We start from the raw sequence: 27,616 nt of genomic DNA, 5'->3' as shown, positions 1-27,616 counted from the left end.
TTTTCAGTGTTAGGCTATTTCCCAGGTTGGAAAACCGTTCTTGTGATCCGTCTTGGTGATAAATAAGCCATGTGTTTGCCTTTAAGAAAGTCTATTTATATTCGTAGGAAGACGCAATGCAAAACCATTGAAAAAGACTGTGTGACGTTCTTTATATGCCCTTGCGCCATCATTGAGAGAATTTAAGCTGGTCATGTGTGTAAATTCGGTAGATTCAATACTATTATGTATGGTAACAAAATAAAGTATCCAAATGAAATAGTTGCAACAAATTCCGCCATAACTTACATTGCATTGCTGGTTGTGTTTAATTGTTTCAGACATAATTTTTAAAGTTTGTTTTTAACCTGTTAATATCTTTCCTGTTATACGATTGGTTATTGGAATAGTACTAGAGTTGCTTGTCTTTTGTGGTGTAATAATGCTTGTGTATGACTTCATTCAGGGTTTCCCTTGTTGTATTAGCCAGTGTCTTTGTGTAAAATTGTAATCTTGATTTAACAGAGTAATTGCCCGTTAATTATCTAAATCTGCATCAGCGCGTTTCTTATAGATCAGGGTGATGGCGCCTTTATATATTTCCTTGCGGATTTTTTGGCATTAAACCAATGTTTAAAAACTTCACTCATTTTGTTGCGTATGATACTCCGACATGTAAAATTCTCCTCTTATTCCGTCTGGCCCAGGTGATTTACCCTTTGCGAGATTCTGCACAACATTTTTGATTTCATCATTGCTTATCTCACAATCCATTTTTAAGGTATTTTCCTGTCAAACATGTTGCAGATTTGCAGGTTACTCGATATGAACAAGTTGTGTTTTTACATCTGTCTTCATAGACGACTTGCGTTTGGCGCAGTAATATTTGGTAGCCGTCAGCATTTCTTTTGGTATGCTGATGGGTAAAGTGTTTTCGTGATATACATCTTCACTAAAAGTTTGCGATCGTTTTTTGTTAAAAATACGCAAAAAATTCACGTGAGCCGATCTTTTCCTAATTTTCTCTATTTTTTGAAATAGTTGCATAAATTTGTTCTCTTCTTTAGTTTCTTAATGCTCGTTTGGCTTCAACGTACTCATGGTAGTGGGCCGAGTTATCACAAAGTCGAATTTCAGCGGATTTAAAATTAGTCAACAAGCATTCTTCATACTTTTTTCTTTAAGCATGGGGTTCTTTTGTGAAATCGACTACTATATTTTTTAATCTGCACTTGGAATCTATACACCATGCGCTGGGGTTTATAGAACAAATCTTGCAACGTATGAACTGAACAGACAATTACAAATAATTGTATCCTTTAATTAAACAGCTTTAATAAACAAGAACTTAGCTAAGCTGCAACACAACAAGTAAATTAAGACAAAGCATAAAAGGAAACAGGTTTTTGTTTTTGTTGTCTTGTTGTTTGTTGTTTTTAAGCGTTCGTTCTTTTTCCCTCGGTTTGGCCTAGGAAGTAAAACAAAGCTAAAGTTTGAAACCACAACTCAACTCGTCTCGTGTTGAAAGGTTAAGCAATTTTAGCTTGGGTTAAAGGTTAACCAACTTTTCTCTCAACGTCCTCAGCTGAAGCTACATTTTTGCACGAAGTAGTTGGCTTTGTTTTTCGAGTTGCTTTCGAAATCGGATTTTCGTTAAAGTCATAGTCTAAGTTAAAGAAATTTGTAAATGAAGCTGAGAGCTGGTGAAAGTTATTTTCCAACACTGACTTTACTATAGACGATCATTAAAAATTAGCGTGCGATTTAGTTTTGTTGATAAACAAGGAGGTGGCAAAAAAATCGTCAAAAGACTAGTGTAACCAATGGTTTGATAATCACCTAAATATACGTTTTGAACAAGTAATGTACACAAAAGCAATATAGTAACTACCCAGTCAGAAAAATTTTCGTTAGCCATAGATAATTTATCATGGGTCCAAGTTAGGCCCCAAGATAAATGCCAATGAAACGCCCTAGATATATATCTGGCTTATGTTTGCAAAGTTGACCGGCCAGATATAGATGCCCAAGAAGTTTCTAAGCTGGCCCTAAGATAATCCGTGACGCGACACCTTATCGAAAGACACTTTATCGAACGACACTTAATCGAACGACACTTTATCGAAAGACACTTAATCGAACGACACCTGATCGAAACGACAGCTGATCGAAACGACAGTTGATCGAACGACACTTTATCGAACCGAAAGTTAATCAAACGACACTTTATCGAACCGACAGTTAATCAAAACGACAGTTGATCGAACGACACTTTATCGAACCGACAGTTCAAGCAAGATTTTTGTGTGTTTCTCAAACATTGAAACAATGGGTCATTGTGATGTTCAGCTATCTGTCCATGTTTGTTTGATAAAGTTGGATTTTGTAATTTTTGAGATATTGTGATATTTATATAATTTTGCTCTCTCTCCGCATTGAAACGTATTACTCATTTACGCACCAATAACTTGACTAACTATTCTTTTTCGTTCTCTTTTCACAGCGGGGGCGCGGCGTAACAGGAAGAATTTATAGAAATGTGTCACTTTTAGAAATACCTAATTTACACTAAATTCACTTTCTTTAGTTTTACAATTATGATGTATACAGGAAGCCAGATGATGTTTCTACTAACCTGTAATAATCTCATCGTTTACGACGCATAGGTTTCTAGTAATTAACGATTGCAAATGTGTGTGCGGGGTTGGCCACACCTAGTTTTTTTAGTAAACTCGCGAGCCTGGTTAGGATAGGGTTAAAAGATCCACAATTTATTGAAACAACTGACGATATGCACTGTTAAAAGAACGACAATTTATTAAAAGAACTGACAACATGCACTGTTAAAAGTACGACAACTGACGAAGTGCACATTTCAATCGCATTCATTTAATTACAAGTTATGTGCAATTGCTCGATAACTTTTTATGTCCATATTTGTTGAGTCATAATTTTCAACTATGCTCTTCAGCCGTTGGTTGACAGCGTCGTAGCGCTTCTTCCGTGGTGGGCCATCGATTCCAGCACTCAATTGTTCAATTAACATTTCGTTGGAACCTTGTTCCTGCTTAATTTTTTTGACGAGTCTGCGAAGCGTCGGATGGGATATTGAGACACGCTTGCTGAACGCATTGTGCCATCCTTCAATGCTATTATTCGTTCGTGGAAGGTCATCTTGAACCCGGTGGAAGACATTCACATGTGTACGTGCTACCAAGCATCGAAGCCATTTATTTTGCGCTGTCGGTCAAGCTGGGATAAAGACCACTTTCAAGAAGCTACTTTGTGTAAAAGTCAGACAGCGACATGCCCCTTGCTATTAAATTTTGCCTTCAATTCCTTACTCTTTGTATCTATAATGACTAGTCTAGTCTACTGTACAGACAATCTCGTACTTAGTAATTCTCGTGCGTATTCTTGTGATATCTTATTAATATGTGGGCGGGCCGGCCGCCATGCGCAATCAAACACTTTATGATACAAATATAAAATATAGATATAAAATATAAATCGTCAACTTTATGATATATACATCACAATTCATTAATGCACACCATTACAAAGACCGCACATCACAATGGCTCATTGTTTCAATGTTTGAGAAACACGCAAAAATCTTGCTTGAACTGTCGGTTCGATAAAGTGTCGTTCGATCAACTGTCGTTTTGATTAACTGTCGGTTCGATAAAGTGTCGTTCGATCAGCTGTCGTTTCGATAAAGTGTCGTTCGATCAACTGTCGGCTCGATTAACTGTCGTTCGATAACGAGTCATTCCATGTATAATCAACCAGGCCCTGTAACCACTACTCTTGGATTTTGATAATTTCAATATATGTTATAGACCTTGGAAAAAGCCGAAGATTAAAAAAAAAATTTTGAAAATATCTCCAGGCGTTTTTGAGTTATTCAAATTTGAAATTTTCGCCACACGATGGCCTTTGGCTAGTGAGCACTGGTCACGCTTTATGATTTTCTTTAATATCTTTATTTCTGAAGGTAGAATAATGAAAAAAATGTTGAATTTACCATTTTTGGGGTCAAGGAATTCATTTAAGCACATAAAAAAACCTATATCACACCTCTTTCATGGAGTAAATTAAGTTTTTTCATTGATGTCAAAGTTCAAGTTTACGATGCAATTAAAAAAATAGCAATCGCATTGGAAACATAATTTTTGCACTTTTGTGTAGCATGGTTCATGTATTTTCATGTATCCAAAAATTGGAAACTTGTTTTTTGTTCTTTAGGAATAAAGTTGGTTTTAACAGCAAGCACGATTTTTAAGATTCTTATAAGATATAAAATGCAGATTTGAGCAATATCGTATAACTGGTCATGCATATATGCAAGGTTGCAATTCCAAGGCACCAACTGCTAGTGTTTAAAGATTATTCACCAAAAACATCAATTACTGCCTGCTAAAGGTGCACTCTGAGAGAGGTTACAGTAAATTTGACTTCCTTTTTGAACTTCAATTTTGCCTACTCCTATTTTGATTCTTATTATTTTATTATTATTATTGTTATTATTATTTTGATTTCATCTATGTATGAAAATGATGAATTTACCCGTTTAATTCCTGAAATTAAAGATTATGTAAGTGTTTTCAAAAATGTTCATAAGCAAAAGAGGCTCATTTTGTGTAATTTGAAGGAATTATATGACACATTTTGTGAAAAATATCCCGAGCTGAAGATTGGATTCTCAAAGTTTTGTTCCCTCCGTCCCAAATGGTGTGTCCCCGTATCGTCCAAAGGCAGTCATTCTGTCTATGTGTGCATCCAACATCAAAATTCAATCCTTCTGGTTAATGCTACCAACAACAATGAAACATACAAAACATTGATTGACAAAATAGTGTGCAGCACGGAGAACAAAATGTGCGTGTTGCATCGTTGTGAACAATGTCCTGGGTCTCAAGCACTAGAAGGCTTTTTGCTTGCACAGTATGATGAGGAACTTGATGATGAAGTCCAATGCCAACAATAGAAGTCTACAGACACGATGGATCTTATCACGGTGTTAATGACGAGATATGAATGGATTCAAGAAATTGTAAGAGTTTTGGATGATCTTACAAAGCATTCATTCATAACTAAATGCCAATCTAGATACTTAAACTCCAGAAAGAGTTCTTTAACAGATGATAATTGTGTGATTTTGCTGGATTTCGCTGAGAATTACACTTTTACAATCCAAGATGAAGTAAAAAGCTATCACTGGAACCAGCAGCAATGTACAATCCACCCCGCTGTTGTGTATTACATGCATGATCACATCTGGTCAGATGTAGGTTTTTGTAAGCTAGCTGTCTTAACCAGTCATTTAACAGTACTTCCAACACCATCACATGGAGATTTCCCGTGACTGCTCGGAAAAAAGGACCAACACGCTTCCAGGTTGAAATCACACTTGTGATGGCACAAATTCAGCATATTTTTATACTGTCCAGCGCAACCGTCCGAGAAATATTCAACTTTAGTAATGGTGCTGGACAAGCTTGGAATCAATGCAGTGAGTTTGTACAAAAGCTGTGTCATGTGTTAAGTCATCTGAAACAAAGCAAAATGACTGCTGCACAACAGCGGGGTGGATTGTACATTGCTGCTGGTTCCACTTTGTACTTCATCTTGAATTGTTAAAGTGTAATTCTCAGCGAAATCCAGCAAAATCACACAAGTATCATCTATTAAAGAACTCTTTCTGGAGTTTAAGTATCTAGATTGGCATTTAGTTATGAATGAATGCTTTGTAAGATCATCCAAAACTCTTACAATTTCTTGAATCCATTCATATCTCATCGTGATAAGATCCATCGTGTCTGTAGACTTCTATTGTTGGCATTGGACTTCATCATCAAGTTCCTCATCATACTGTGCAAGCAAAAAGCCTTCTAGTGCTTGAAACCCAGGACATTGTTCACAACGATGCAACATGCACATTTTGTTCTCCGTGCTGCACACTATTTTGTCAATCAATGTTTTGTATGTTTCATTGTTGTTGGTAGCATTAACCAGAAGGATTGAATTTTGATTTTGGATGCACACATAGACAGAATGACTGCCTTTGGACGATACGGGGACACACCATTTGGGACGGAGGGAACAAAACTTTGAGAATCCAATCTTCAGCTCGGGATATTTTTCACAAAATGTGTCATATAATTCCTTCAAATTACACAAAATGAGCCTCTTTTGCTTATGAACATTTTTGAAAACACTTACATAATCTTTAATTTCAGGAATTAAACGGGTAAATTCATCATTTTCATACATAGATGAAATCAAAATAATAATAACAATAATAATAATAAAATAATAAGAATCAAAATAGGAGTAGGCAAAATTAAAGTTCAAAAAGGAAGTCAAATTTACTGTAACCTCTCTCAGAGTGCACCTTTAGCAGGCAGTAATTGATGTTTTTGGTGAATAATCTTTAAACACTAGCAGTTGGTGCCTTGGAATTGCAACCTTGCATATATGCATGACCAGTTATACGATATTGCTCAAATCTGCATTTTATATCTTATAAGAATCTTAAAAATCGTGCTTGCTGTTAAAACCAACTTTATTCCTAAAGAACAAAAAACAAGTTTCCAATTTTTGGATACATGAAAATACATGAACCATGCTACACAAAAGTGCAAAAATTATGTTTCCAATGCGATTGCTATTTTTTTAATTGCATCGTAAACTTGAACTTTGACATCAATGAAAAAACTTAATTTACTCCATGAAAGAGGTGTGATATAGGTTTTTTTATGTGCTTAAATGAATTCCTTGACCCCAAAAATGGTAAATTCAACATTTGTTTCATTATTCTACCTTCAGAAATAAAGATATTAAAGAAAATCATAAAGCGTGACCAGTGCTCACTAGCCAAAGGCCATCGTGTGGCGAAAATTTCAAATTTGAATAACTCAAAAACGCCTGGAGATATTTTCAAAATTTTTTTTTTAATCTTCGGCTTTTTCCAAGGTCTATAACATATATTGAAATTATCAAAATCCAAGAGTAGTGGTTACAAATTTTAAAAAAATTGGTTGATTATACATGGAATGACTCTAACGTGTCTTTCGATCAGCTGTCGTTTCGATCAGGTGTCGTTCGATAAAGTGTCGTTCGATAAAGTGTCTTTCGATAAGGTGTCGTAGTACCAAGATAATCGCCCATGAAACGCCCTGAAATGCGAAACGAAATGCTTTATCAAAACAGCACTGCGTTTAAAGATCAAAACAAAACCTTTATTTAAATGAAAATAGCATGCACAAAATTGTTCCTAAAAGCAGTCTATCAGGTTGTGTAAAACCGAGTGGTATTTTCTGACGAAGACTCTGAAGACACGATTCAGTGCTTCCACCAGAATGACTGGATTTACTTCGTCTTTCATTTCTTCCCCCATCTTAGTCTCTACAGCCGGCCAAAACTTGTGAAACAGCTCTCTTTCCAATAGATGCTGAGCCAGTGTTTATGAACAGCACGCTGAAAAACACCTAAATAAGATACACATAGGTTTTAAAATTTGGGTAACAAGCATCCAAAATCAAAAAAAATTGGGACACCTTAATAAAGTTGAGAACCCTTTGGGTAACCATATGAAAACTTTTAACTCGGACTTACTCAGAAGAAGTTGATATAGCTTGCTCTCTACAAATGACTTTTTCAATTTCTTCCTCCCATAGCCCAATCTTGTCAGAGAGTATGTCATTGCCACCTTCTTTTTCATGAAGAGCTTTATAAAATTTCTTGTTGCCACCACGTCAGCATGTTCTACTCGTGTGGCAATTTCCTTGACATCCTATTCACATTGCATAATGTCTCAATTGACTGAAATTGCATTCCTGGAAGTTGCTGCCAGTTTTACGTACAACAATTACAGTAAATTAACCCAAATCATCACCCTCACTTAGTCAATAATTTCTTGACGTTCTTCTGTTTCTGCTGGTAAAAATATTGGTGGCTATTCATTCTTTTAAAACAAAGAAAGTGACATTAAGGAGTCCAACTTATCCTCAATCAATATAGGGTGTTATCATAACCTTTAAACACAGATGGCAAAAGTCTTGAATATATAAAGCTTAATACAGGAAAAGTCACAGACCACGTTTTCATGTTCATACTTTTTACTACACATGGTCTTCCTTGTGATTGTACAATCTTGGCCGTTCGAGCTTTGTCCTCAAGGATGATGGCCTTACATTGCTAACCTGAACCCGAAAATAGGCTACAAATCCGAACCTAACACGAAAGTTTAGTCATCAAAAAATTTAGTCAAAGTTATCTTTAGATTGCCATCCTTTTTTAAGTTGCGCTTTAGGCCTACATTCTGCGGAAGGTTTTTAGCACTCTATACGCGATATGATTAACTAAATTGAAAAAAACTTTGAAAAAAAAAAGAAATTTGAAAAAAACATTCATTTTAAAAAGTATCATTCGTCAGCAGTGTTTTTGAAATGTACAGGGTAATCTGTAAAGTTTGACCTCTAGACCTTTTTTTTCCGGGGTGACGTTTTAGATCTTGTTATTGGGCCCACATTTGAGTCTGGTTTCCTCTAACGACGGCGCCTATTCCATCTTCGTTCAGAGTAGTTTCCAACGGTAACCGTGTGTCATCAAAACTGCTGCCAAGATTTAATGGGTAAATTTTACAACATTTTTTTAACAGTGTAGCAGTGTTTGGTCAAGTAATTTGGCGGCCTTGTGTGTTTTCCGCGGCGACGGGTCGAGCTGCGGAGCTTAAACGTGAAGAAATTCATAAATTTTAGTTTTACTTATAACATTTTGCTATATGACCAGCATAATAGGAAAGAGCACGTTAAGGTATGAGCTTAAAATCAAACTTTGATCCTTACTTGATAATTAATTTGAGGGACCGCTGAGTGACGAGGGGTAGAGACAGCGACGGGGAGATGGCGGCTTCTATGTTTTTATAAGGTAAAAATCGCATTTTCACCACTCATGTCACAACATTGTGATATTGATCTAACCAACCAAGCTGTCGAAGGTTACGGAAAACCGCAAATATGATAATTATATAAGGTAAGTTAGTGATTAGTGTAAGAACGTCACAACTTGCTACAGACCTTGGCCGACCGGTGAACTGCTAAGAATATGTCACATTTTTGCGACGCCAATTTCCGTTGATGCCAGTTCGTCGTCGTCGTCGTCAACACGCTGCTTTGTCTGCGTTCGAAAATGTTATGATATCTTTAATAAGGGAAACAGCAACATACAAGGGCATAAGCCTACAGCAAAGCAATATCAGCTTAAAACACCAAACTTTGAGCATTAACACCATGGTAGTAATTAAACGCTACAGTAGGGAGACGATAAGAGGAATGCCGACAATGTTGTGAAGTAAGCTTAGCGTTCAAAAATTAAAACGAAAATAGACTTAGTTAGAAATTGTATGCATAGCTAAGCATTAATCGAATTTGCACTTGTAGCAACATTGCGTGACATCGCTTAGCTAAGCGTGACGACAATGCCCTGGGACTTCCCTTAAGAGTTGCCTAAGTAAGCGGTGTGCAAAAATATAAATAAACAAAGAAATAGCCCTGATGATGTGATAACACAGAAATGTGTTAAGTTTGGATGATTATGTGTGCAAAATGTATAGCCACTCCCTGTGTTACTTCCTTGCCGGATTGGGTCGATGACACTGAGCTCTGATGACAAGTACTAGTTCTAGTACCATTCTGTTAATCATACAAAAAATTTATTTGCCTTCGATTACACGTTTCAAAGCGTGGATTTGAACCTTTCATTTGCTTATAAGGTAGCGCTAGGCGTTAAACTCAATTTTGCAGTTTTTGCGACATCCTTTCAAGAGCCCGCACCTGCCGTTTTGTTGCAGTAACTTTGTAAAATGTGTCTCTTTAGTTTTCGTAGTAGAGTTTTTTCCATGAAATAATGCATCTTCCGTTGTAACGAGTTGGTCTATCATTTATTTTGTTTTTTGGCGAAGGCATGTTTTCACTTTGATAACATCTTGCTTGTTCGCAGCCATAATCGGTACTTGGCTGGTATAGCACTAACTAGCTTCTAAGGTAGGAAGAACGTCAGGCTTAAGGATCCGAAATTTAGTTCGAACGAGTCCCATCCTATTCTTTGAAACGTCAATTTCAAACGAATGCTTCTTCCTGAAACGGAAGCTTTTATATTCCAACACGAGATACTTCTCATTTTCCCATTTCATCGCTGTCTTAAAATATTCAGCAAAGTGTTCACGATAGTCTCTTTTATCAAGTCTTGGGTAACTCGAACCACATTACAAAAAGTGTATTTAGCTCCTATCACTTGATCAAGGCTGAAAAAACAGTTTTCTAATTACTAATTGTGTTTTTGCGTTCCTTGGCGGTGTTTGTTTCTTGTTAGCTGAAATTGTAGCTTGGCTTTTTGACTTTACCTTCAATGACAGTAACTTTGTTACAATAACTTCTAATTATTTGAGTGTTTTGTGCTCTAAATAAATCATCCACCAATACACTCGTTCAAGCTATTGAAAATAGTTGTAGCTTATCCTTCTATTAAAATGAACACATAAACTTTACCTGAACTGCAATAGCAATGAACTTCATGACACTGAAATTTTCGTCAAAAACTGACGTACATTTATTTACGTTAACAATCATGCACGCACATTGATTCACATTGTATACCTCGTATGCAATAGCAGAGAATTTTATCACTTTCATTTTGTGATCAAAAATTGATGCACACGAGTTTATCAGAAGCCTTGCCTAGTGTTAATCCCGGGATGAGACAGCATGGGTATTTTCCACAAATCAATCATGTAGAATAGATCATGCTTTTAAATTCCATATCTCTTGTATGCAATACATTGCAAATATCGATTACAGATATTGCAATCGCTATTGACTAGAAGGTTTTACATAGTTTTAAATCCAGGTCACAGCATACTGGTTTGCTGCCATGTTGGCGATATTAAATTGAATATGTTTCACAACTTTCCTCCATTGTTGGCTGCTGGTTGGCACGATTGGAATCCAGATATTTATTAACGCTTTTGAAAGGTTGGATTGTACCTTGGTCGCCTTTGGCAGGTTTAAGTAACTTTGTTGACTACCTTGTGGAAAGGTGAGTGTTGGAGTGTGAGTTGTTAATTGGCGAACAGACATTTTGTGTAAATATCTGGTGAAGTGTATGTCACCTTGGTTGAAATTTGAAAACGTTTAAGTGTGCCTACCAATGAAGGCGATTACCTTTTGTTTTTTGCTTATTGTCTTTTTTTGCACAGCCCAGTTGTAGCACTCCTTGTCATCGAAGCCAATAGGAACAGGTTTATTTGTTTCTCTGGTGGCATTATCAAGATGCTTCTTGTCAAGCATTAAGGTTTTCAACATCACTGGAAAACAGAGGTAGTTATAAGAATGGAGTATTGTATTCATAGAAATCTTAAATAGAAGGACTGGTATCCTCTATGCTCGGTATCTGGAACTTGGGACCCATCAGTATTTGTGTTAAATACGGTGAGGAATTACTTCCTACTTTTAACCTTCTACAAGTTTATCTCACATAAATTAATTGAAAGTTGATTTTTCTACAATATATATTTAACATGTTTAAGTAAAAATAGCTAGAACAAAGTTATTTCAAGGGACACATCGCAATGAAATTTGTAGAAATGAGTAATCAAACTACTTGTGGCATACTAAAGATACTTGTTTAGTTTTTAGTAGAGAGTTTTTCTTTTCTTTTCGAACAGCCGAGCTGTCTTTCTTTGTTACTGTTGTCAAGCACAAATGCTTTCAAAAGAATGTTTGATAAAGTAAGACATGCTCCTTGAACTACAATCATTGGACTATCGATACGACGCAAAGCATGGCTGAGATGAGCTCGGCAGCAATGCAAGTTGCACTTACCAAACAGTTTATAAGCTGAATGTACGAAATGTACTGTTGAGAGTAGAGGTACAGTTAGTCCACCTATATTTAAGTTTGTGAGAAACTCGGAATTAATCCGATGGTCGTCGTCATTTTGAGTTTTGATACGCAAGATATTAGATCGGTATTTGTGTTCAAAATATCCAGCTAGAAAAATACATTTATGTTTGACACTGTCATTAGATTGCACCAGGTATTCAGTGTCAGCAATGGTGATGTAGCCTGTGTCGTTGACCGGTAAGCTGTAAAACACTTGTTGATCTCTAACTTCCGGTCCTTTTTCTCCAGTTGTGCAATACGGATTGATTTCATCAGTGTGTGGTTCTGTCGTTCCACCTCTCCGTTTGCTTGAGGCCACAATGGTGTAGTCTTCACATGATTGATTCCATACTCAATCAGAAAGTTCTCAAATTCTTCTGAAACAAATTGTGGTCCGTTGTCGGTTCGCAATGAAAATGGATACCCGAATCTCGAAAACATTGGTATCATAGCTTCAATTACCTTTGAACTTGTAATTGTTTTCATCACAGTAATTTCATAATACCTGCTGTAGCAGTCGACGACCACTAGAATATTCTCTCCACTAAGCAATGGTGCTAGTATATCAGCGCACTATCTTGCCAAGGTCCACTTCGAGGGAAGGTTCTAGCAATAGGTTCTGGTTTGCTTATTCTGGTTGTCACTTGGCATTCATGACATTTCTTACACAGCTCTTCGGCTTCTTTATCAATCTTTGGCCACCAAACTTTTGTGCGAAGTCTGTTTTTGGTTTTTACGATTCCCTGATGTTCTTCATGAGCCAAATTCAACACTTGTTTCCATAACGCTCTCGGAATTACAATTCGTGTTCCTTTTAGTAAACCTTGTCCACAAATACACAATTAATCTTTCACATGCAAGTAACTTGTGTTAGTGCATTTGGACCAATCTCCTCGTCTGACGTTTCTTCTTATTTCAGCAAGTTTCAAGTCATTGGCAGACTCTTCTTCTATTTAGGTATCAAAGCAGTTCGTGTTCTGTTGATCACCACTGATCTCACAAAATCATACGAGTCTCCTTTGTCTCTGCATACCCTCGAGTTCAATCTTGACAAAGCACCTGCAATGTTTGTTTTCCCTGGCCTATACACGACGTTGAAATCATATCCTTCTCCAATGGCTTATGGTTAGTTTCCAGTTCAAACTCTTTTCTAAAATTGTACAAGTTAAATCGTTCGCATACCCATACTAAAGCTAAAGCTTCTTTCTCAGTTTGACTGTATCGACGTTCCATGTCTGACAAATTCCCGGATGCATACGATATGATTCTCCATTCACCATCTTGCTCTTGCGTTAACACTGATCCTAAACCCACTGGCGATGCATCTGCTATCACTCTTGTCTTGCAATTATACCTGAAGTATGCCAAAGTTTCAGCTTTTGTTATTAGCGTCTTGAGCTTCTCGAAAGCATCATGTTGTTTCCTGCCGCATATAAACTTTGTTTCTTTCTTTGCCACGTCATAGATCGGCCTAGCAATTGATGCTAAGTCTGGAATGAATCTGGCAAAAAATTTTGCACTTCACTTACACTTAAAAAATGCAATTTTCTTTGACAACAGATTGCAAGCCACTCCCTCTGAGCTTCGTCCATCTCAAACTTTGCAGCCCTTCCCCATGGAAAGAAGACCCCTGACTGAGCCTCAGCTTCGTTCAGGATTTGTGAGTATGGCCAGGGGAAGAAACTTAAATCGGCCCGAACAAAAGCCGTCCAAGGACAACAGGTCTTTATGATTATTACGAACGGTCACTATGTGCATGATTTTTATCGTACAGCATGATTTCAGCATTTCATTTAACATACAGTCAATTAAGGTCTCGTGAGCCGACGACCATGAAGTCGCTTGCCGACAACTTTTCAGTCAAACCAACTGAACAAGCTACCAGACCATCCCATCAACCAAAACGTAAATGAACTTTTTAGGGTTGTGCAGTTTGCTAAACATTTGTTTAAAATACAGTTTACTTTTGTTCCGATCCTGAAAAAATCGCCCATGATATATACCTGGCTTATGTTTGCAAAGTTGACCGGCCAGATTTAGATGCCTAAGCTGGCCCTAAGATAATCGCCAATGAAACGCCCTGAAATGCGAAACGAAATGCTTTATCAAAACAGCACTGCGTTTAAAGATCAAAACAAAGCCCTTTATTTAAATGAAAATGTCTTGGAATGTGAAATTAAAATAGCATGCACAAAATTGTTCCTAAAAGCAGTCTATCAGATTGTGTAAAACCGAGTGGTATTTTCTGACGAAAACTCTGAAGACACGGTTCAGCGCTTCCACCAGAATTACTGGATTTACTTCGTCTTTCATTTCTTCCCCCATCTTAGTCTCTACAGCCGGCCAAAACTTGTGAAACAGCTCTCTGTCCAATAGATGCTGAGCCCGTGTTTATGAACAGCACGCTGAAAAACACCTAAATAAGATACACATAGGTTTTAAAATTTGGGTAACAAGCATCCAAAATCAAAAAAAATTGGGACACGTTAATAAAGTTGAGAACCCTTTGGGTAAACATATGAAAACTTTTAACTCGGACTTACCTACAAATGACTTTTTCAATTTCTTCCTCCCATAGCCCAATCTTGTCAGAAGTATGTCATTGCCACCTTCTTTTTCATGAAGAGCTTTATAAAATTTCTTGTCGTTGCCACCACGTCAGCATGTTCTACTCGTGTGGCAATTTCCTTGACATCCTATTCACATTGCAAAATGTCTCAATTGACTGATATTGCATTCCTGGAAGTTGCTGCCAGTTTTACGTACAACAATTACAGTAAATTAACCCAAATCATTACCCTTACTTGCTCAATAATTTCTTGAAGTTCTTCTTCCGTTTCTGCTGGTAAAAATATTGGTGGCTCTTCATTCTTTTGTAACAAAGAAAGTGACATTAAGGAGTCCAACTTATCCTCAATCCCAGAAACGTTCAGATTGAGCAAGGAAATATCAGCTTTTAAAAGTGAAATTTCATGTCAATATGACAAAAACTGAGGCAACTTTTGCTTTTTATGTGGTGGTTCATTGCTCAAGGGTCCAAGCTTTTGAGCCAACCTTAAAAAACAAGTAAACATTTATACATTTATTAACATTGCAACATACGCAAGGCAAATTTTATGAATTATTTGCAACAAATTTAGCCATAACTTACATTGCATTGCTGGTTGTGTTTAATTGTTTCAGATGTAATTTTTAAAGTTTGTTTCTAACCTGTTAATATCTTTCCTGTTATACGATTGGTTGTTGGAATAGTACTAGAGTTGCTTGTCTTTTCTGGTGTAATAATGCTTGTGTATGACTTCATTCAGGGTTTCCCTTGTTGTATTAGCCAGTGTCTTTGTGTAAATTTGTAATCTTGATTTAACAGAGTAATTGCTCGTTAATTATCTAAATCTGCATCATCGCATTTCTTATAGATCAGGGTGATGGCGCCTTTTTTTATTTCCTTGCGAAATTCTCCTCTTATTCCGTCTGGCCCAGGTGATTTACCCTTTGCGAGATTCTGCACAACATTTTTGGTTTCATCATTGCTTATCTCACAATCCATTTTTAAGGTATTTTCCTGTCAAACATGTTGCAGATTTGCAGGTTACTCGATATGAACAAGTTGTGTTTTTACATCTGTCTTCATAGACGACTTGCGTTTGGCGCAGTAATATTTGGTAGCCTTCAGCATTTCTTTTGGTATGCTGATGGGTAAAGTGTTTTCGTGATATTCATCTTCACTAAAAGTTTGCGATCGTTTTTTGTTAAAAATACGCAAAAAATTCACGTGAGCCGATCTTTTCCTAATTTTCTCTATTTTTTGAAATAGTTGCATAAATTTGTTCTCTTCTATAGTTTCTTAATGCTCGTTTGGCTTCAACGTACTCATGGTAGTGCGCCGAGTTATCACAAAGTCGAATTTCAGCGGATTTAAAATTAGTCAACAAGCATTCTTCATACTTTTTTCTTTAAGCATGGGGTTCTTTTGTGAAATCGACTACTATATTTTTTAATCTGCACTTGGAATCTATCCACCATGCGCTGGGGTTTATAGAACAAATCTTGCAACGTATGAACTGAACAGACAATTACAAATAATTGTATCCTTTAATTAAACAGCTTTAATAACAAGAACTTAACTAAGCTGCAACACAACAAGTAAATTTAGACAAAAGCATGAAAGGAAACAGGTTTTTGTTTTTGTTGTCTTGTTGTTTGTTGTTTTTAAGCGTTCGTTCTTTTTCCCTCGGTTTGGCCTAGGAAGTAAAACAAAGCTAAAGTTTGAAACCACAACTCAACTCGTCTCGTGTTGAAAGGTTAAGCAATTTGAGCTTGGGTTTAAGGTTAACCAACTTTTCTCTCAACGTCCTCAGCTGAAGCTACATTTTTGCACGAAGTAGTTGATTTCGTTTTTCGACTTGCTTTCGAAATCGGATTTTCGTTAAAGTCATAGTCTAAGTTAAAGAAATTTGTAAATGAAGCTGAGAGCTGGTGAAAGTTATTTTCCAACACTGACTTTATTATGGACGATCATTAAAAATTAGGGTGCGATTTAGTTTTGTTGATAAACAAGGAGGTAGTAAAAAAATCGTCGAAAGACTGGTGTAAACAATGGTTTGATAATCACCTAAATATACGTTTTGAACAAGTAATGTACACAAAAGCAATATATTAACTACCCAGTCAGAAAAATTTTCGTTAGCCATAGATAATTTAATTTATCATGGGTCCAAGTTAGGCCCCAAGATAAATGCCAATGAAACGCCCTAGATATATATCTGGCTTATGTTTGCAAAGTTGACCGGCCAGATATAGATGCCCAAGAAGTTTCTAAGCTGGTCCTAAGATAATCGCCCATGAAACGCCCATGATATATACCTGGCGTATGTTTGCAAAGTTGACCGGCCTTGTGTAAAACCGAGTGGTATTTTCTGACGAAGACTCTGAAGACACGGTTCAGCGCTTCCACCAGAATTACTGGATTTACTTCGTCTTTCATTTCTTCCCCCATCTTAGCCTTTACAGCCGGCCAAAACTTGTGAAACAGTTCTCTGTCCAATAGATACTGGGCCAGTGTTTGTGAACAGCACGCTGAAAAACACCTAAATAAGATATACATAGGTTTTAAAATTTGGGTAACAAGCATCCAAAATCATAAAAAATTGGGACACGTTAATAAAGTTGAGAACCCTTTGGGTAACCATATGAAAACTTTTAACAATGACTTACTCAGAAGAAGTTGATATAGCTTGCTCTCTACAAATGACTTTTTCAATTTCTTCCTCCCATTTTCGGCCTCTTGTTTTGTTTTTGTTGTCTTTTTGTTTTTTACTAGTGTAACCAACGGTTTGATAAGCACCTAAATATTCGTTTTGAAACAATTAATGTACACAATAACAAATGTCAACTAGTGACATCATCTGCTACAAATGAAAAATAGCTAACAAATAGTACTGTAGTTATCAATGTCAAACCTTCGCTAATATCAGACGGTAGAAGAGTAGGAGGGTTTGCTGCTCTGTTTTTTCTTTAAGTTTTCTTTACCACCCTCTGTAAACATAAAAACGGTGTCGGTAGCCATCAAGAGCGTCTCGTGCGATGTTACTCACGTTTACAACTGGGACACAAGTTACATTAAAAAAAAAACAAATCATAAGACAGAAGTTTCACCAGCTTGAACCTGAAGGTTTTCATCTGGAAAGTACTTTTCCAAAAACGATATATTCATGCGTCTGACCGTGACGCGACACCTAATCGAAAGACATTTTATCGAACGACACTTAATCGAACCGACAGTTGATCAAACGACACTTTATCGAACCGACAGTTGATCAAACGACACTTTTTCGAACCGTCAACTGATCAAAGCGACAGTTGATCGAATCGACTGTTGCTTCTCCCGCACACAGTCATAGCAAAACGTGGCGTACAGTTGCATTGTTTGCTGTAGAAAATACAAATTTGGTGACTTTTCATAAAAAATGTTCAGCTATCTGTCCTTGTTTGTTTGATAAAGTTGGATTTTGTAATTTTTGAGATATTGTGATATTTATATAATTTTGCTCTTTTTCCGCATTGAAGCGTATTACTCATTTACGCACCAATAACTTGACTAACTATTCTCTTTCGTTCTCTTCTCACAACACAGCTGAATAATGTTTGAGGTACGTTCATCTGCATTGACTGCTCGATCTCGCATGCTGGCTTGTGCTCTTGCAACTATAACACGTGCAGGGTTTGGTGGATGACTGTGTTCAGATGGTGCTCTCTTGAGGCTGTCGTCCTCGGCTGTGGATAGACGGATTTTACATTTGAGGTAGTCCTCACACCTCCAGTAAGTTACGCCATTTGTTGTTTTGTCACGAACGTACATGAAACCGTTCAAGGCCAACTTTCGTTTGCCTTTATCACTTAAAATGAATTCCATTTCGAAATGTATACAATCGTTATTAACGTGGAAGAAATTACAAGAATTCTTAAGATGTCTAAAATCAAATAGTGTGGAAATGTAAGTATACACAATATGATCAAATAATGTAATTATAATAGTCATATAACTGATAAATAAATAATAACATATAAACATAATATAACATGTGTACGTGCTACCAAGCATCGAAGCCATTTATTTTTCGCTGTCGATCAAGCTGGGATAAAGACCACTTTCAAGAAGCTACTTTGTGTAAAAGTCAGGCAGCGACATGCCCCTTGCTATGAAATTTTGCCTTCAATTCCTTACTCTTTGTATCTATAATGACTAGTCTAGTCTACTGTACAGACAATCTCGTACTTAGTAATTCTCGTGCGTATTCTTGTGATATCTTATTAATATGTGGGCGGGCCGGCCGCCATGCGAAATCGTACACTTTATGATACAAATATTAAATATAAATCATCAACTTTATGATACAAATCTAAAATATAGATATAAAATATAAATCGTCAACTTTATGATATATACATCACAATTCATTAATGCACACCATTACAAAGACTGCACATCACAATGGCTTATTGTTTCAATGTTTGAGAAACACGCAAAAATCTTGCTTGAACTGTCGGTTCGATAAAGTGTCGTTCGATCAACTGTCGGTTTGATCAGCTGTCGGTTCGATAAAGTGTCGTTCGATCAACTGTCGTTTCGATAAAGTGTCGTTCGATCAACTGTCTTTCGATCATCTTTTGTTTCGATCAGCTGTCGTTCGATAAAGTGTCGTTCGATAAAGTGTCTTTCGATAAGGTGTCATAGTACCGAAATATCGGACCCAGCTTAACATAAAAGTTTTCGTGTTATGTGGGATCGTGTATATGAGTTATCATCCTTCCTTTCCATCTGCAAATGGCCAGCACTTTCACCAGTGTTTCTCTTTAAAAATATTTCTATACAATCAAAGCTTTTATCTGCGTTGGATAATATTTTATCCGATCAAACATTGAGGATACAAATCAAAAATTACATAATAAGGATAAACTACAAATGTAGTTTAAAATCGTATTAAAATAAGTAGTTTAAGGTGAGGAATTTGAATAAAAAAATTTAAGCTGACGGAAACGATGTAAAAGAATTCCCAAGCACAAAACATCAAATTTGAAAAGGATCGCTTTTATGACGTCAAAATTAAATGCCAAATGATTACTGATCGAAGTTAGCAAATAAAACAATAAAGATAAAAAGTTTTCGAAAAATTACGAAACAAATTAAATGAACTGTCAAACATATCTAGATAAAGAAATCAAAATCCAACAAAACTTTAGATGGAAAGGACACAAGGACACCATCTTTTTCTGTCCATGTTGGTCGATACTTGCCATTTGTTGGCGGCTAGATCATAGAACTCAACTGTTTTGGCACCAAACCTATAACAAATATAAAGTAAACTCTTAAACACAAAGTGTTTGCAATTGATAGACGACGAGTCCATCAAAATAACAACTGTACCAGGCTATAAGCAAGTTATTTATTAGAAAGCAAATTGTCCAGGATATATTAACCATAATAAATAAACTACGTAATCCAATTCGCAATGGACGATTACAAAACAATGTCGTCCAGACATCACTCCAGCCTGATCCCTCTCCACCTGCTGCAACCGAAGTTCAGGTCAATTACTGTGACCATTTATCGAATCCCATTCTTTATTATTTAAAAGCAAAACAATCGTATTACAAGGGAAACCACACACCGTCTCATCAGGCCAAAAACAATTTTTATCGCGTAATTTGAAACATTCTGGGACTGAGATGAACTTAGTAACAAACTTGGTTATAAGCTACTACGGCAAATCTTCTGCCGAATCATAGCAGACTGCCTAACCACTCACAATCAGACAGTCACAAGCTACGTCCGCAAAGTAAAATTCTTTCGCTTGTTATGTGAAGATTGCATTTGACAAGACAATAATAACGTTATGCTGTATGAAGTCATGGTTGTATATCATCTGAGTGACAGTTCATTTGAGTGACATAATTATAGTTCATTTGAGTGACACATTAATAAGTACTGTTTAATTCATTTGAGTGACACATTGATAAGGACTGTGTAATTCATTTGAGTGACAGATTGACATTTGTTGTTTAAGTTGCAGTTGTTGTTAATTAGTAAGTACACAGATGACAACACACACAAGACAAAGTTTAGAATACTATCCACAAAAAAAACAACTAAGAATCCTCAACCATCTCGTCCAATTCTTCTGTTAGTTCCGCAGTTGGTCCGATCTTCAAATTACGCGCAATTCGGAGGAGGAATACTTCCTGTGGAAAGTATTCTTGCTGGGAAAACAAATTTCCAATGCGGGTTTCTTTTTGCCTTGTCATACGCGATCGGCGCAATGGTGTCGATGCACCAAATTCAAGGCGAAAGGTTCTTGGGAAACTCTATGATGCTCGCTTTGAAACTCTTCAACTATTTTGAAAATGCTTTGGTGGTATCTGTTAACAATTGCATTGAAGCGGTATTGCCAGGCCTCCTGGATGTTATTTGTACGAGCAAGACCCGATTGTTGCATTACTGTAGTTTGAACAGTACTCACTAATGTGTCACTCAAATGAACTGTCACTCAGTTGAGCATGAATTATTTGTCACTCAAATGAACGTTAAAAGAATGTGTCACTCAAATGAGCTGTCACTCAAATGAACTGTCACTCAAATGAAGTGTCACTCAGTTGATCAATTGATCACCGATGTCATAATGACCAAGAAACATCAAACACTCTTGGCTTGGAAAGTAATTAAAACACGCCCGAAGCCTACTATCCCCACTATAAAGCTATGGCTCCACCAGTAATAATTTAAAATTATCACTGCATTTTTCGGTAAAGATTTAAAAATTCGTACACGTACTGGTACGTACTTATCGCTGACAAATTCACTGGTGACAATTTTAAAATTGTTACCGGAAGTGATAAAATTACTACTGAACAATATCACTGAGCGAAAATTGTTAATAGTGGAACAGCTGGTATGATTTAAATTGTCAAATTTAGTGATAATTATAGTGATAATTTAAGCAACATTTTATCACAAACTTTTGATAAATTATCATTGAAATTAATACTGGGAAATAAAAATGACAATTGTGGTTTATTACGTAACATAGGCAAGGCTCATTGCTCAATTAATCGTTTTCGAGGCTCGTTTAAGAAGCAAGACAGGCATTTCGCATTTAAAGTGATTTGTGATCACATCAACGTAGTTATAGCCATGGTCAAAACTAATCAGTGCAGCTTAGAGGGGAATGAAAACCTAGAGGAAGAAGTTCGAAAATATCCCTGTACATTTGATAAAAGTGATTCCGGCTACAAGGATAAATTACGTAACCTGAACTCTTGGAACAAGATAGATGAAACGCATGAAAAGCAACCTGGCACTTCTGTTCATGACTGGGCAGAGTTGTTGAACAGATACAGCTGATAAAGAATGAAACTGAAGGCCTGCAGTGTGTCAGGGCCTAGTGCAAATCAAGTTGCTAAAGCTGAAAAAGTTTGAATGAATGCAAATTTGTGCAATGGTATAATCCTTACATTTGTCATAAAGTTTCCAAAACTAACTTAGAACCAGTTGACATTCCATCTTTCAAAATTGACTCCGATTCTTACAAAATTTTGCTTTTGGAGGACGCCGGAAATGAATCCGAAAAGGAAAACGCTCTTCCAGCGGTGGAGATACAAGTTGCGCATCAAGTCCTTTAAACATAGAAAGTGTAGGAAAGAACAGTTCAAAGAAACGTCGAAGACAAGATGAAATTCTTAACGAAATAAAATCATTTCTAAAATACGAAAGTAGCAAGACGACAAAGCAAAGCGATACAGAGGATGATATCTTTGGCATGATGGTTGCTGCAGAGTTGAAGATCCTTTGGGAAGAAACAAGGTATGTTGCCAAGCATGAAATATCTGACTTGTTGTACAGATATTGTAGAGTGGCTGCATCAACACAGCAAAAACACATCTCAAACCACATCATCGAAATGTTTCGGGATGTACCAAGCTCAGGAATGTGTTATGGAAACCAACATGCAGGACACCTTTTTCAACTTTTTTCAACTTGTAAAAAACCTACTTGTTATATAAATTTCCTTTCAGCATGGTGCTGATTAATAAGTTATTAATACATGTTTCGAAGTTTTACTTTATTTCATCACCGACATAAAACTATGGCAAAGAATCGTAAAGATATCCGTCGACAATGCTTCCATCAGGAATATTCAAATTATAATGAGCCAACTAGTTTTCTATATCACTCTTAAGTAATAAGCCACTGTCGTTGTTACTGCCGTATTGTCCGAAATCAAACAAAACGAAGTTGTAGTCGGCGTCACAAACGGCAAGGAGAACCATACTAAAAAGCGCTTTATAATTGTGATACAAACTCCCACTTTTTGTTGGACAGCGAATGCGAACATGCTTCCCATCTTGCTTCCCAATAACGTGTGGCAAGTTCCACATCTCTTCGAACTGTTTTAAGATAGTTAGCCAATCTCAATTTGATGCAAGTATATTTGCATAAGTAGGGGCTAGAACATTGTAGATGGCCTTGCAAGTCTCTTGAATGATTGTAGATATAGTTTGACGGTCAATTCTATACTGCAGGCTCAAAGACATGTGAGACCCACCAGCAGCTAGATGACGAAGTGTCAGCAAAAGTCTTTGTTCAGGTGGAATAGGTTTTCTGTAGTTTGTAACCTGTTTTGTTATTTGACGGGCAACCAAGCAAAGCAAGTGCTTCAAACGACTAGAAGTCATTCTCATATATCAAAAGCACATTTCTCTATCTCCAATAGCGGGTTCTTCAATAAGCTTGTAGCTGCTGATATCTTATTCCTTAAACGCATTTCTAACCCACACTCTATGCTTTTTTATCTGATGTCAGAGCAACGGCTACTGTATTATCGCTAAGCATTCTTCCTCGCTGCTTGAAGAACTGTCACACTCCATGTTCCCAACTACGAATGGTCTATTCTGCATGTTGGAGTTCTGCTGCAAATTTTTATAAAATCAATATCATTATGAGCTAACAATTGACAATTTTAATTATCACTTTTTATGTGATAATTATTTCAGTGATGATATTTTATCTCAAAATATCACTTTTGAAGCTGCATTTTAAAACACTGGTAATTGAGCGGCTCCACCAGTTGTAATTTACATTAAAAAACTTGTTAACGAGGAAATTGTCACTGTTCGAGCCATAGCTTAACTGGGTAAATTAATAAAATGAAATGTTTTTAATTGATTTCCCAAAACTCATCATGACCTTCACCTTCATTTAGTCTAGTGGTTCATTGACCCCAGGTTGCCAATCACTGCATCAGACATTAAGTTCTTAGTAAAAGTAAATTTATGATAATATAATATATAAATTAAATGATATAAAATAAAAATAATGTGGTTACGTATAACAATTATGTATACATATAATTACTCACCCCCCAAACACCCATATAAGGCCATCCACTACACAAGCTGATCCACCATTTCTTTCCTCATTCATAGATGGAACATCAATCCAAGTTTTTGTGTCCAGGTTGTATTTTTCAACAGAAGAGAGACGATTTGAACCGTCATGTCCACCTGATTTAATTCATTTAAAGAACATGACAAGTCATAAATCTCCTTAAACATTTGAAAGATATTTGCACTTGCAGCAAGACTCACCTATAGCGTATATTTCGTTGTTTAATACAACAGCAGTTAATCCATATCTGCAGGTTTTCATCGGTGGGATATATTCCCACATTCCGTTTAATGGATCATAACATTCTGCTGTGCTTGTTGCGTTGTTGTCATCATTATATCCTCCAAGCGCATAAAGCAAACCTTTCGAATTGAACCATCGATTAATCAAACACGTCACTAGAGGAATTAATCCCTGAAACACTGTTACAACAATTCCTGTAACACTTGTTTTAAACGTAAGCGAGCAAGCGAATAAGTACCCGCAATGCAATATCAAGACTACTGGTTTAGGGCAACTTATTTAATCTTTTGAGGATACTATCTCGAGTAAGTGTCTAAGTCTATGTATGTATTTCCCGTTTCCATAGAAATCAATCAAGTCATCAGCAAGTTGTAATATTGCCGTCAAATGTCTCCATCTACGTCATTTATACGAGTCCGCTTGACAGACCCGACAGACGCGTAAACTCGCTTTCATTTTTTCACATTTTAAACAAGAGAAAGGTAGTGTTTCCCATTCGGGACGAAATTTCAAAACCCGGGTTCGGGGTGTAAGTGACAAACCCGGATTTTTAAAGATATTTGAGAAAAGCTGATTTATTTGTGAAACTAACTCAATATCAAGGTGAAATCAACATTGTTGTATTACCGTGGAATTTACGTAGTTCATCTCCGTTTAATTCCTTAATTCATCTTTGTTGATCCTGGCAGAATTGTGAATATTTTCATGTTTTCTAGTTCGTTTTATTCGGCTTTGCGTAATTCCATTAATTAGTTCTGCACTTTCCTTTCACAACAAATAACTGTTTAAATTTGTTCTGAACTTTGCGTAAACCTCAGCATAAATATTCAACGACATGAGAGAACCAACGCATTTTAATTGTATGAATGTGTGAGCTTGTATAGTAAATGTATTTTAAGAGTGTAATTGATGGTGTTTTATGTTTTTTGTAAGCCCTAGAGAAAATGCACTGTGTGTGCCCGTGTGTTATTACTTGTTTGCATATTGCGCAATTCATAACCTATAGTCCACCTGATCATGTGAGCTCAAGCTTGCGAAAGCTCGTGTTAAGTAAATAAAAGGACTGAAGCAAATTATGTTCTACTTGTTAATCAAGTTTAGAAAGTTTCTTTGTTTTCCTGCTTATGACACAATACAAATTAATACCCAGGTTGCCAGTAAAAATATTGCGTAAACTAATTATTGTGATGAAATAATCCCTTAATACCAACAATAACCAAACAACCAAACAATAAATTGGGTAAATACAACGACGCTATTGTGCTTGAAAATTGTAAACGCCAAAGTTTTCCTGGAATCTTCCCAAAAAACCCGGGTTTAGAAACACTGGAGAGAAGTGCGCTCATGAAACGAGTTGAACTCGGGTAAAGCGCTACGACATAAAAAGTGTTATTGCCACCAAACTATTTGTTGGTGATGATGAACGCCAAGCAGCTCTGTTTAGTTAAACTGTTAGGAGTATATCTAAGTCTGAATTCCTCTGAGGACCATGTGCTCGTAGGAAATCATATCAAGGAGTTACATCACAGACATGAACACGAATGAGAATAAGAAAACAGCAACGATTTGCACTTCATTGCGTTGTAAAGTGGATCTGTGACGTGACAATGAACGATATCAAATAAAATATGCAAATAAGAACGCGAGTATCTGCTTCACGTATACAGCGGTTCCCTACCAGGTGCCGGTATGGTTTTATCAATGTGGAAACGAATGATTGGTGATTGGCATCTCTCAATTTACTTCGGCAACTTTGACAAAATTTAACATCAAACATCAAAGTAATAAACTCACCTCGTGCACTGACCAACGCATGAGATCTTCGCTTTATATTCATGTTTCTTATCGAAGACCATTTCCTCTCTTCAGGATTGTAACTTTCACATGATGATAGACGACTAATGCCATTATAACCACCAGCACAATAAACAAGACCTACAAGACATAATCAGGGGAATATTTATATGAGAAAAGTTTTGTTATATCCTACAGTGACTTCATAATTATTGGATCAACGAAGTCTAAACGGAGCTTATTGTGACGTGCTGTTCTATTGTTTCAAACATTTTGTTGATTACTTCACAACATTAGTGAGTGGTTAAAGCACCGACTCGCAATTATGCGAGCTGGGTTCAACACTCGACGGCGCTCTCCTACCTAAGTAATGTCCTTGGGCAAGATATTTAAATAAGCTTGCTCCTGTTCCTTGGCCCTGGTGACCAATTCCAAATCTGGGCACAAAGCTCGTTTGTTGAGAACTTCCATATCCAGGCAAAATCAACCAAAGTTATAATAAAATAAAAAAAAAAATCAATCAGAAAACGTAAAAAGACAAGCTGAGTGACTGGGCCAAGAGCAGTGACGGATCCTCGCCTAATTTAAATGTACCTTGCTATTGTGATGTCATAAACAGGTAAGAACTAAAGCTGGGCCTAAATTTAAAATGGTTTTCACTGTTTCATCGGATACAATCGTATGTTAGAAGCTATTTTTAAAGTTTCTTGTTAATCTAACTTAAATGTATAACATAGAAACCTAACCTAAATCTATCCTCAAGTAATTGCTAAATAACTAAAATATCCATTCCCCTAACTAGGGTTGGTCGAAGTAGAATCCTAATGGTTTCAAGAATAGAGAAAGCAAATCTAACAACATTAACAAATCTAACAACAACATATCTTTTCAGCATAAGATTAAATAAATAAAGTTAAAGGATGCTTTCTATTGTTTTGGCTCTTGATTTAATTCTACGAACATGCGTTTAGTTTCCGTGTTCCTCGAAGTTCTATGACAAATGCTTTGTTTTTAAACAAGGCGTCGGCGGGAATGCGGTTAATGTTTTACCGCATAATAGCTTTAGTTGCCTGTGCAACGATTGCCTATTTCCATACCGGTAGCCTACGTCACATCTTTTTCTCTCTTTGCGTCTGGGCAAAGCGTGAGCTTGGCGTAACGTGACACAGTTGTTACGAGTGAAAAGGTAATGACAGTACCCTAGTAACAATAACAAAGCTTGGAGCCCGCAAAAAACCTTCTTGACATTACGCAAGATCATTCACGCCATGGCCATGCGTCCAATGCATGATAATAAATAATTAATCAACGTAAGGACGCTACGTCACCGCAACCAAACTTTTTCGTTCTTATCTATTCACTTGCAACAATAAGCAGAGCTTAAGAGTGTGCGAGCGAATTATGTTGAAACGTAAACAAGAAAAAGATAACGATTTGGTTCATGCACGTGACGTCGTGACGTACTTCAAATTCACTATTCACTACAAATTTCACTTGTCTTCATTTGAATTTCACTTGAATTCACTTCAAATTCACTACGTACAATTACGTGACGTACGTACGTAATTGTCAAAATTAGCCCTTATTCCGACGGAATTCTCGTTCGGATCTGATGATAATATAATGTTATTTGCGTTCTATTTCGTTTATTTATCAACAAGCGCTATGCTATACTATATTTAGGCCGTCTCTAGTGTACGCGACTCGGTTTTGA

At 36.6% G+C, this 27,616-nt stretch overlaps 2 protein-coding genes across 2 annotated transcripts in view; both read right to left on the bottom strand.

Annotated features, from left to right (window-relative positions):
• Window positions 1–27,616, bottom strand: part of LOC143459605 (kelch-like protein 23) — a 72,877-nt gene that overhangs the window by 36,471 nt on the left and 8,790 nt on the right. The gene's annotated exons all lie outside the window — the stretch shown is intronic.
• On the bottom strand, window positions 19,140–24,210 carry LOC143458844 (kelch-like protein 23). Its single transcript, XM_076955719.1, has 3 exons — window positions 24,066–24,210; window positions 23,837–23,981; window positions 19,140–19,766 (listed from the first exon to the last, which is right to left on the bottom strand). Exons 1-3 carry the CDS (start codon window positions 24,145–24,147, stop codon window positions 19,661–19,663), a joined length of 333 nt encoding a protein of 110 aa, XP_076811834.1. The 5' UTR covers window positions 24,148–24,210; the 3' UTR covers window positions 19,140–19,660.

This window comes from Clavelina lepadiformis, chromosome 5 (assembly GCF_947623445.1).
Source record: "Clavelina lepadiformis chromosome 5, kaClaLepa1.1, whole genome shotgun sequence".
NCBI classification, from domain to species: Eukaryota; Metazoa; Chordata; class Ascidiacea; order Aplousobranchia; family Clavelinidae; genus Clavelina; species Clavelina lepadiformis.
Note: the sequence above shows the minus strand (reverse complement) of the source record. Positions and strands in the feature narration are given on the sequence as shown.

Excerpts from the sequence above, each read along its gene's own strand:
- LOC143458844 (XM_076955719.1), bottom strand. The coding sequence starts at position 24,147 with ATGTGGGAATATATCCCACCGATGAAAACCTGCAGATATGGATTAACT. Across the intron at positions 23,982-24,065 it reads CAACGAAATATACGCTATAG|GTGGACATGACGGTTCAAAT; the intron begins GTGAGTCTTGCT and ends GAATTAAATCAG. Across the intron at positions 19,767-23,836 it reads CTTATATGGGTGTTTGGGGG|GTTTGGTGCCAAAACAGTTG; the intron begins GTGAGTAATTAT and ends TATTTGTTATAG.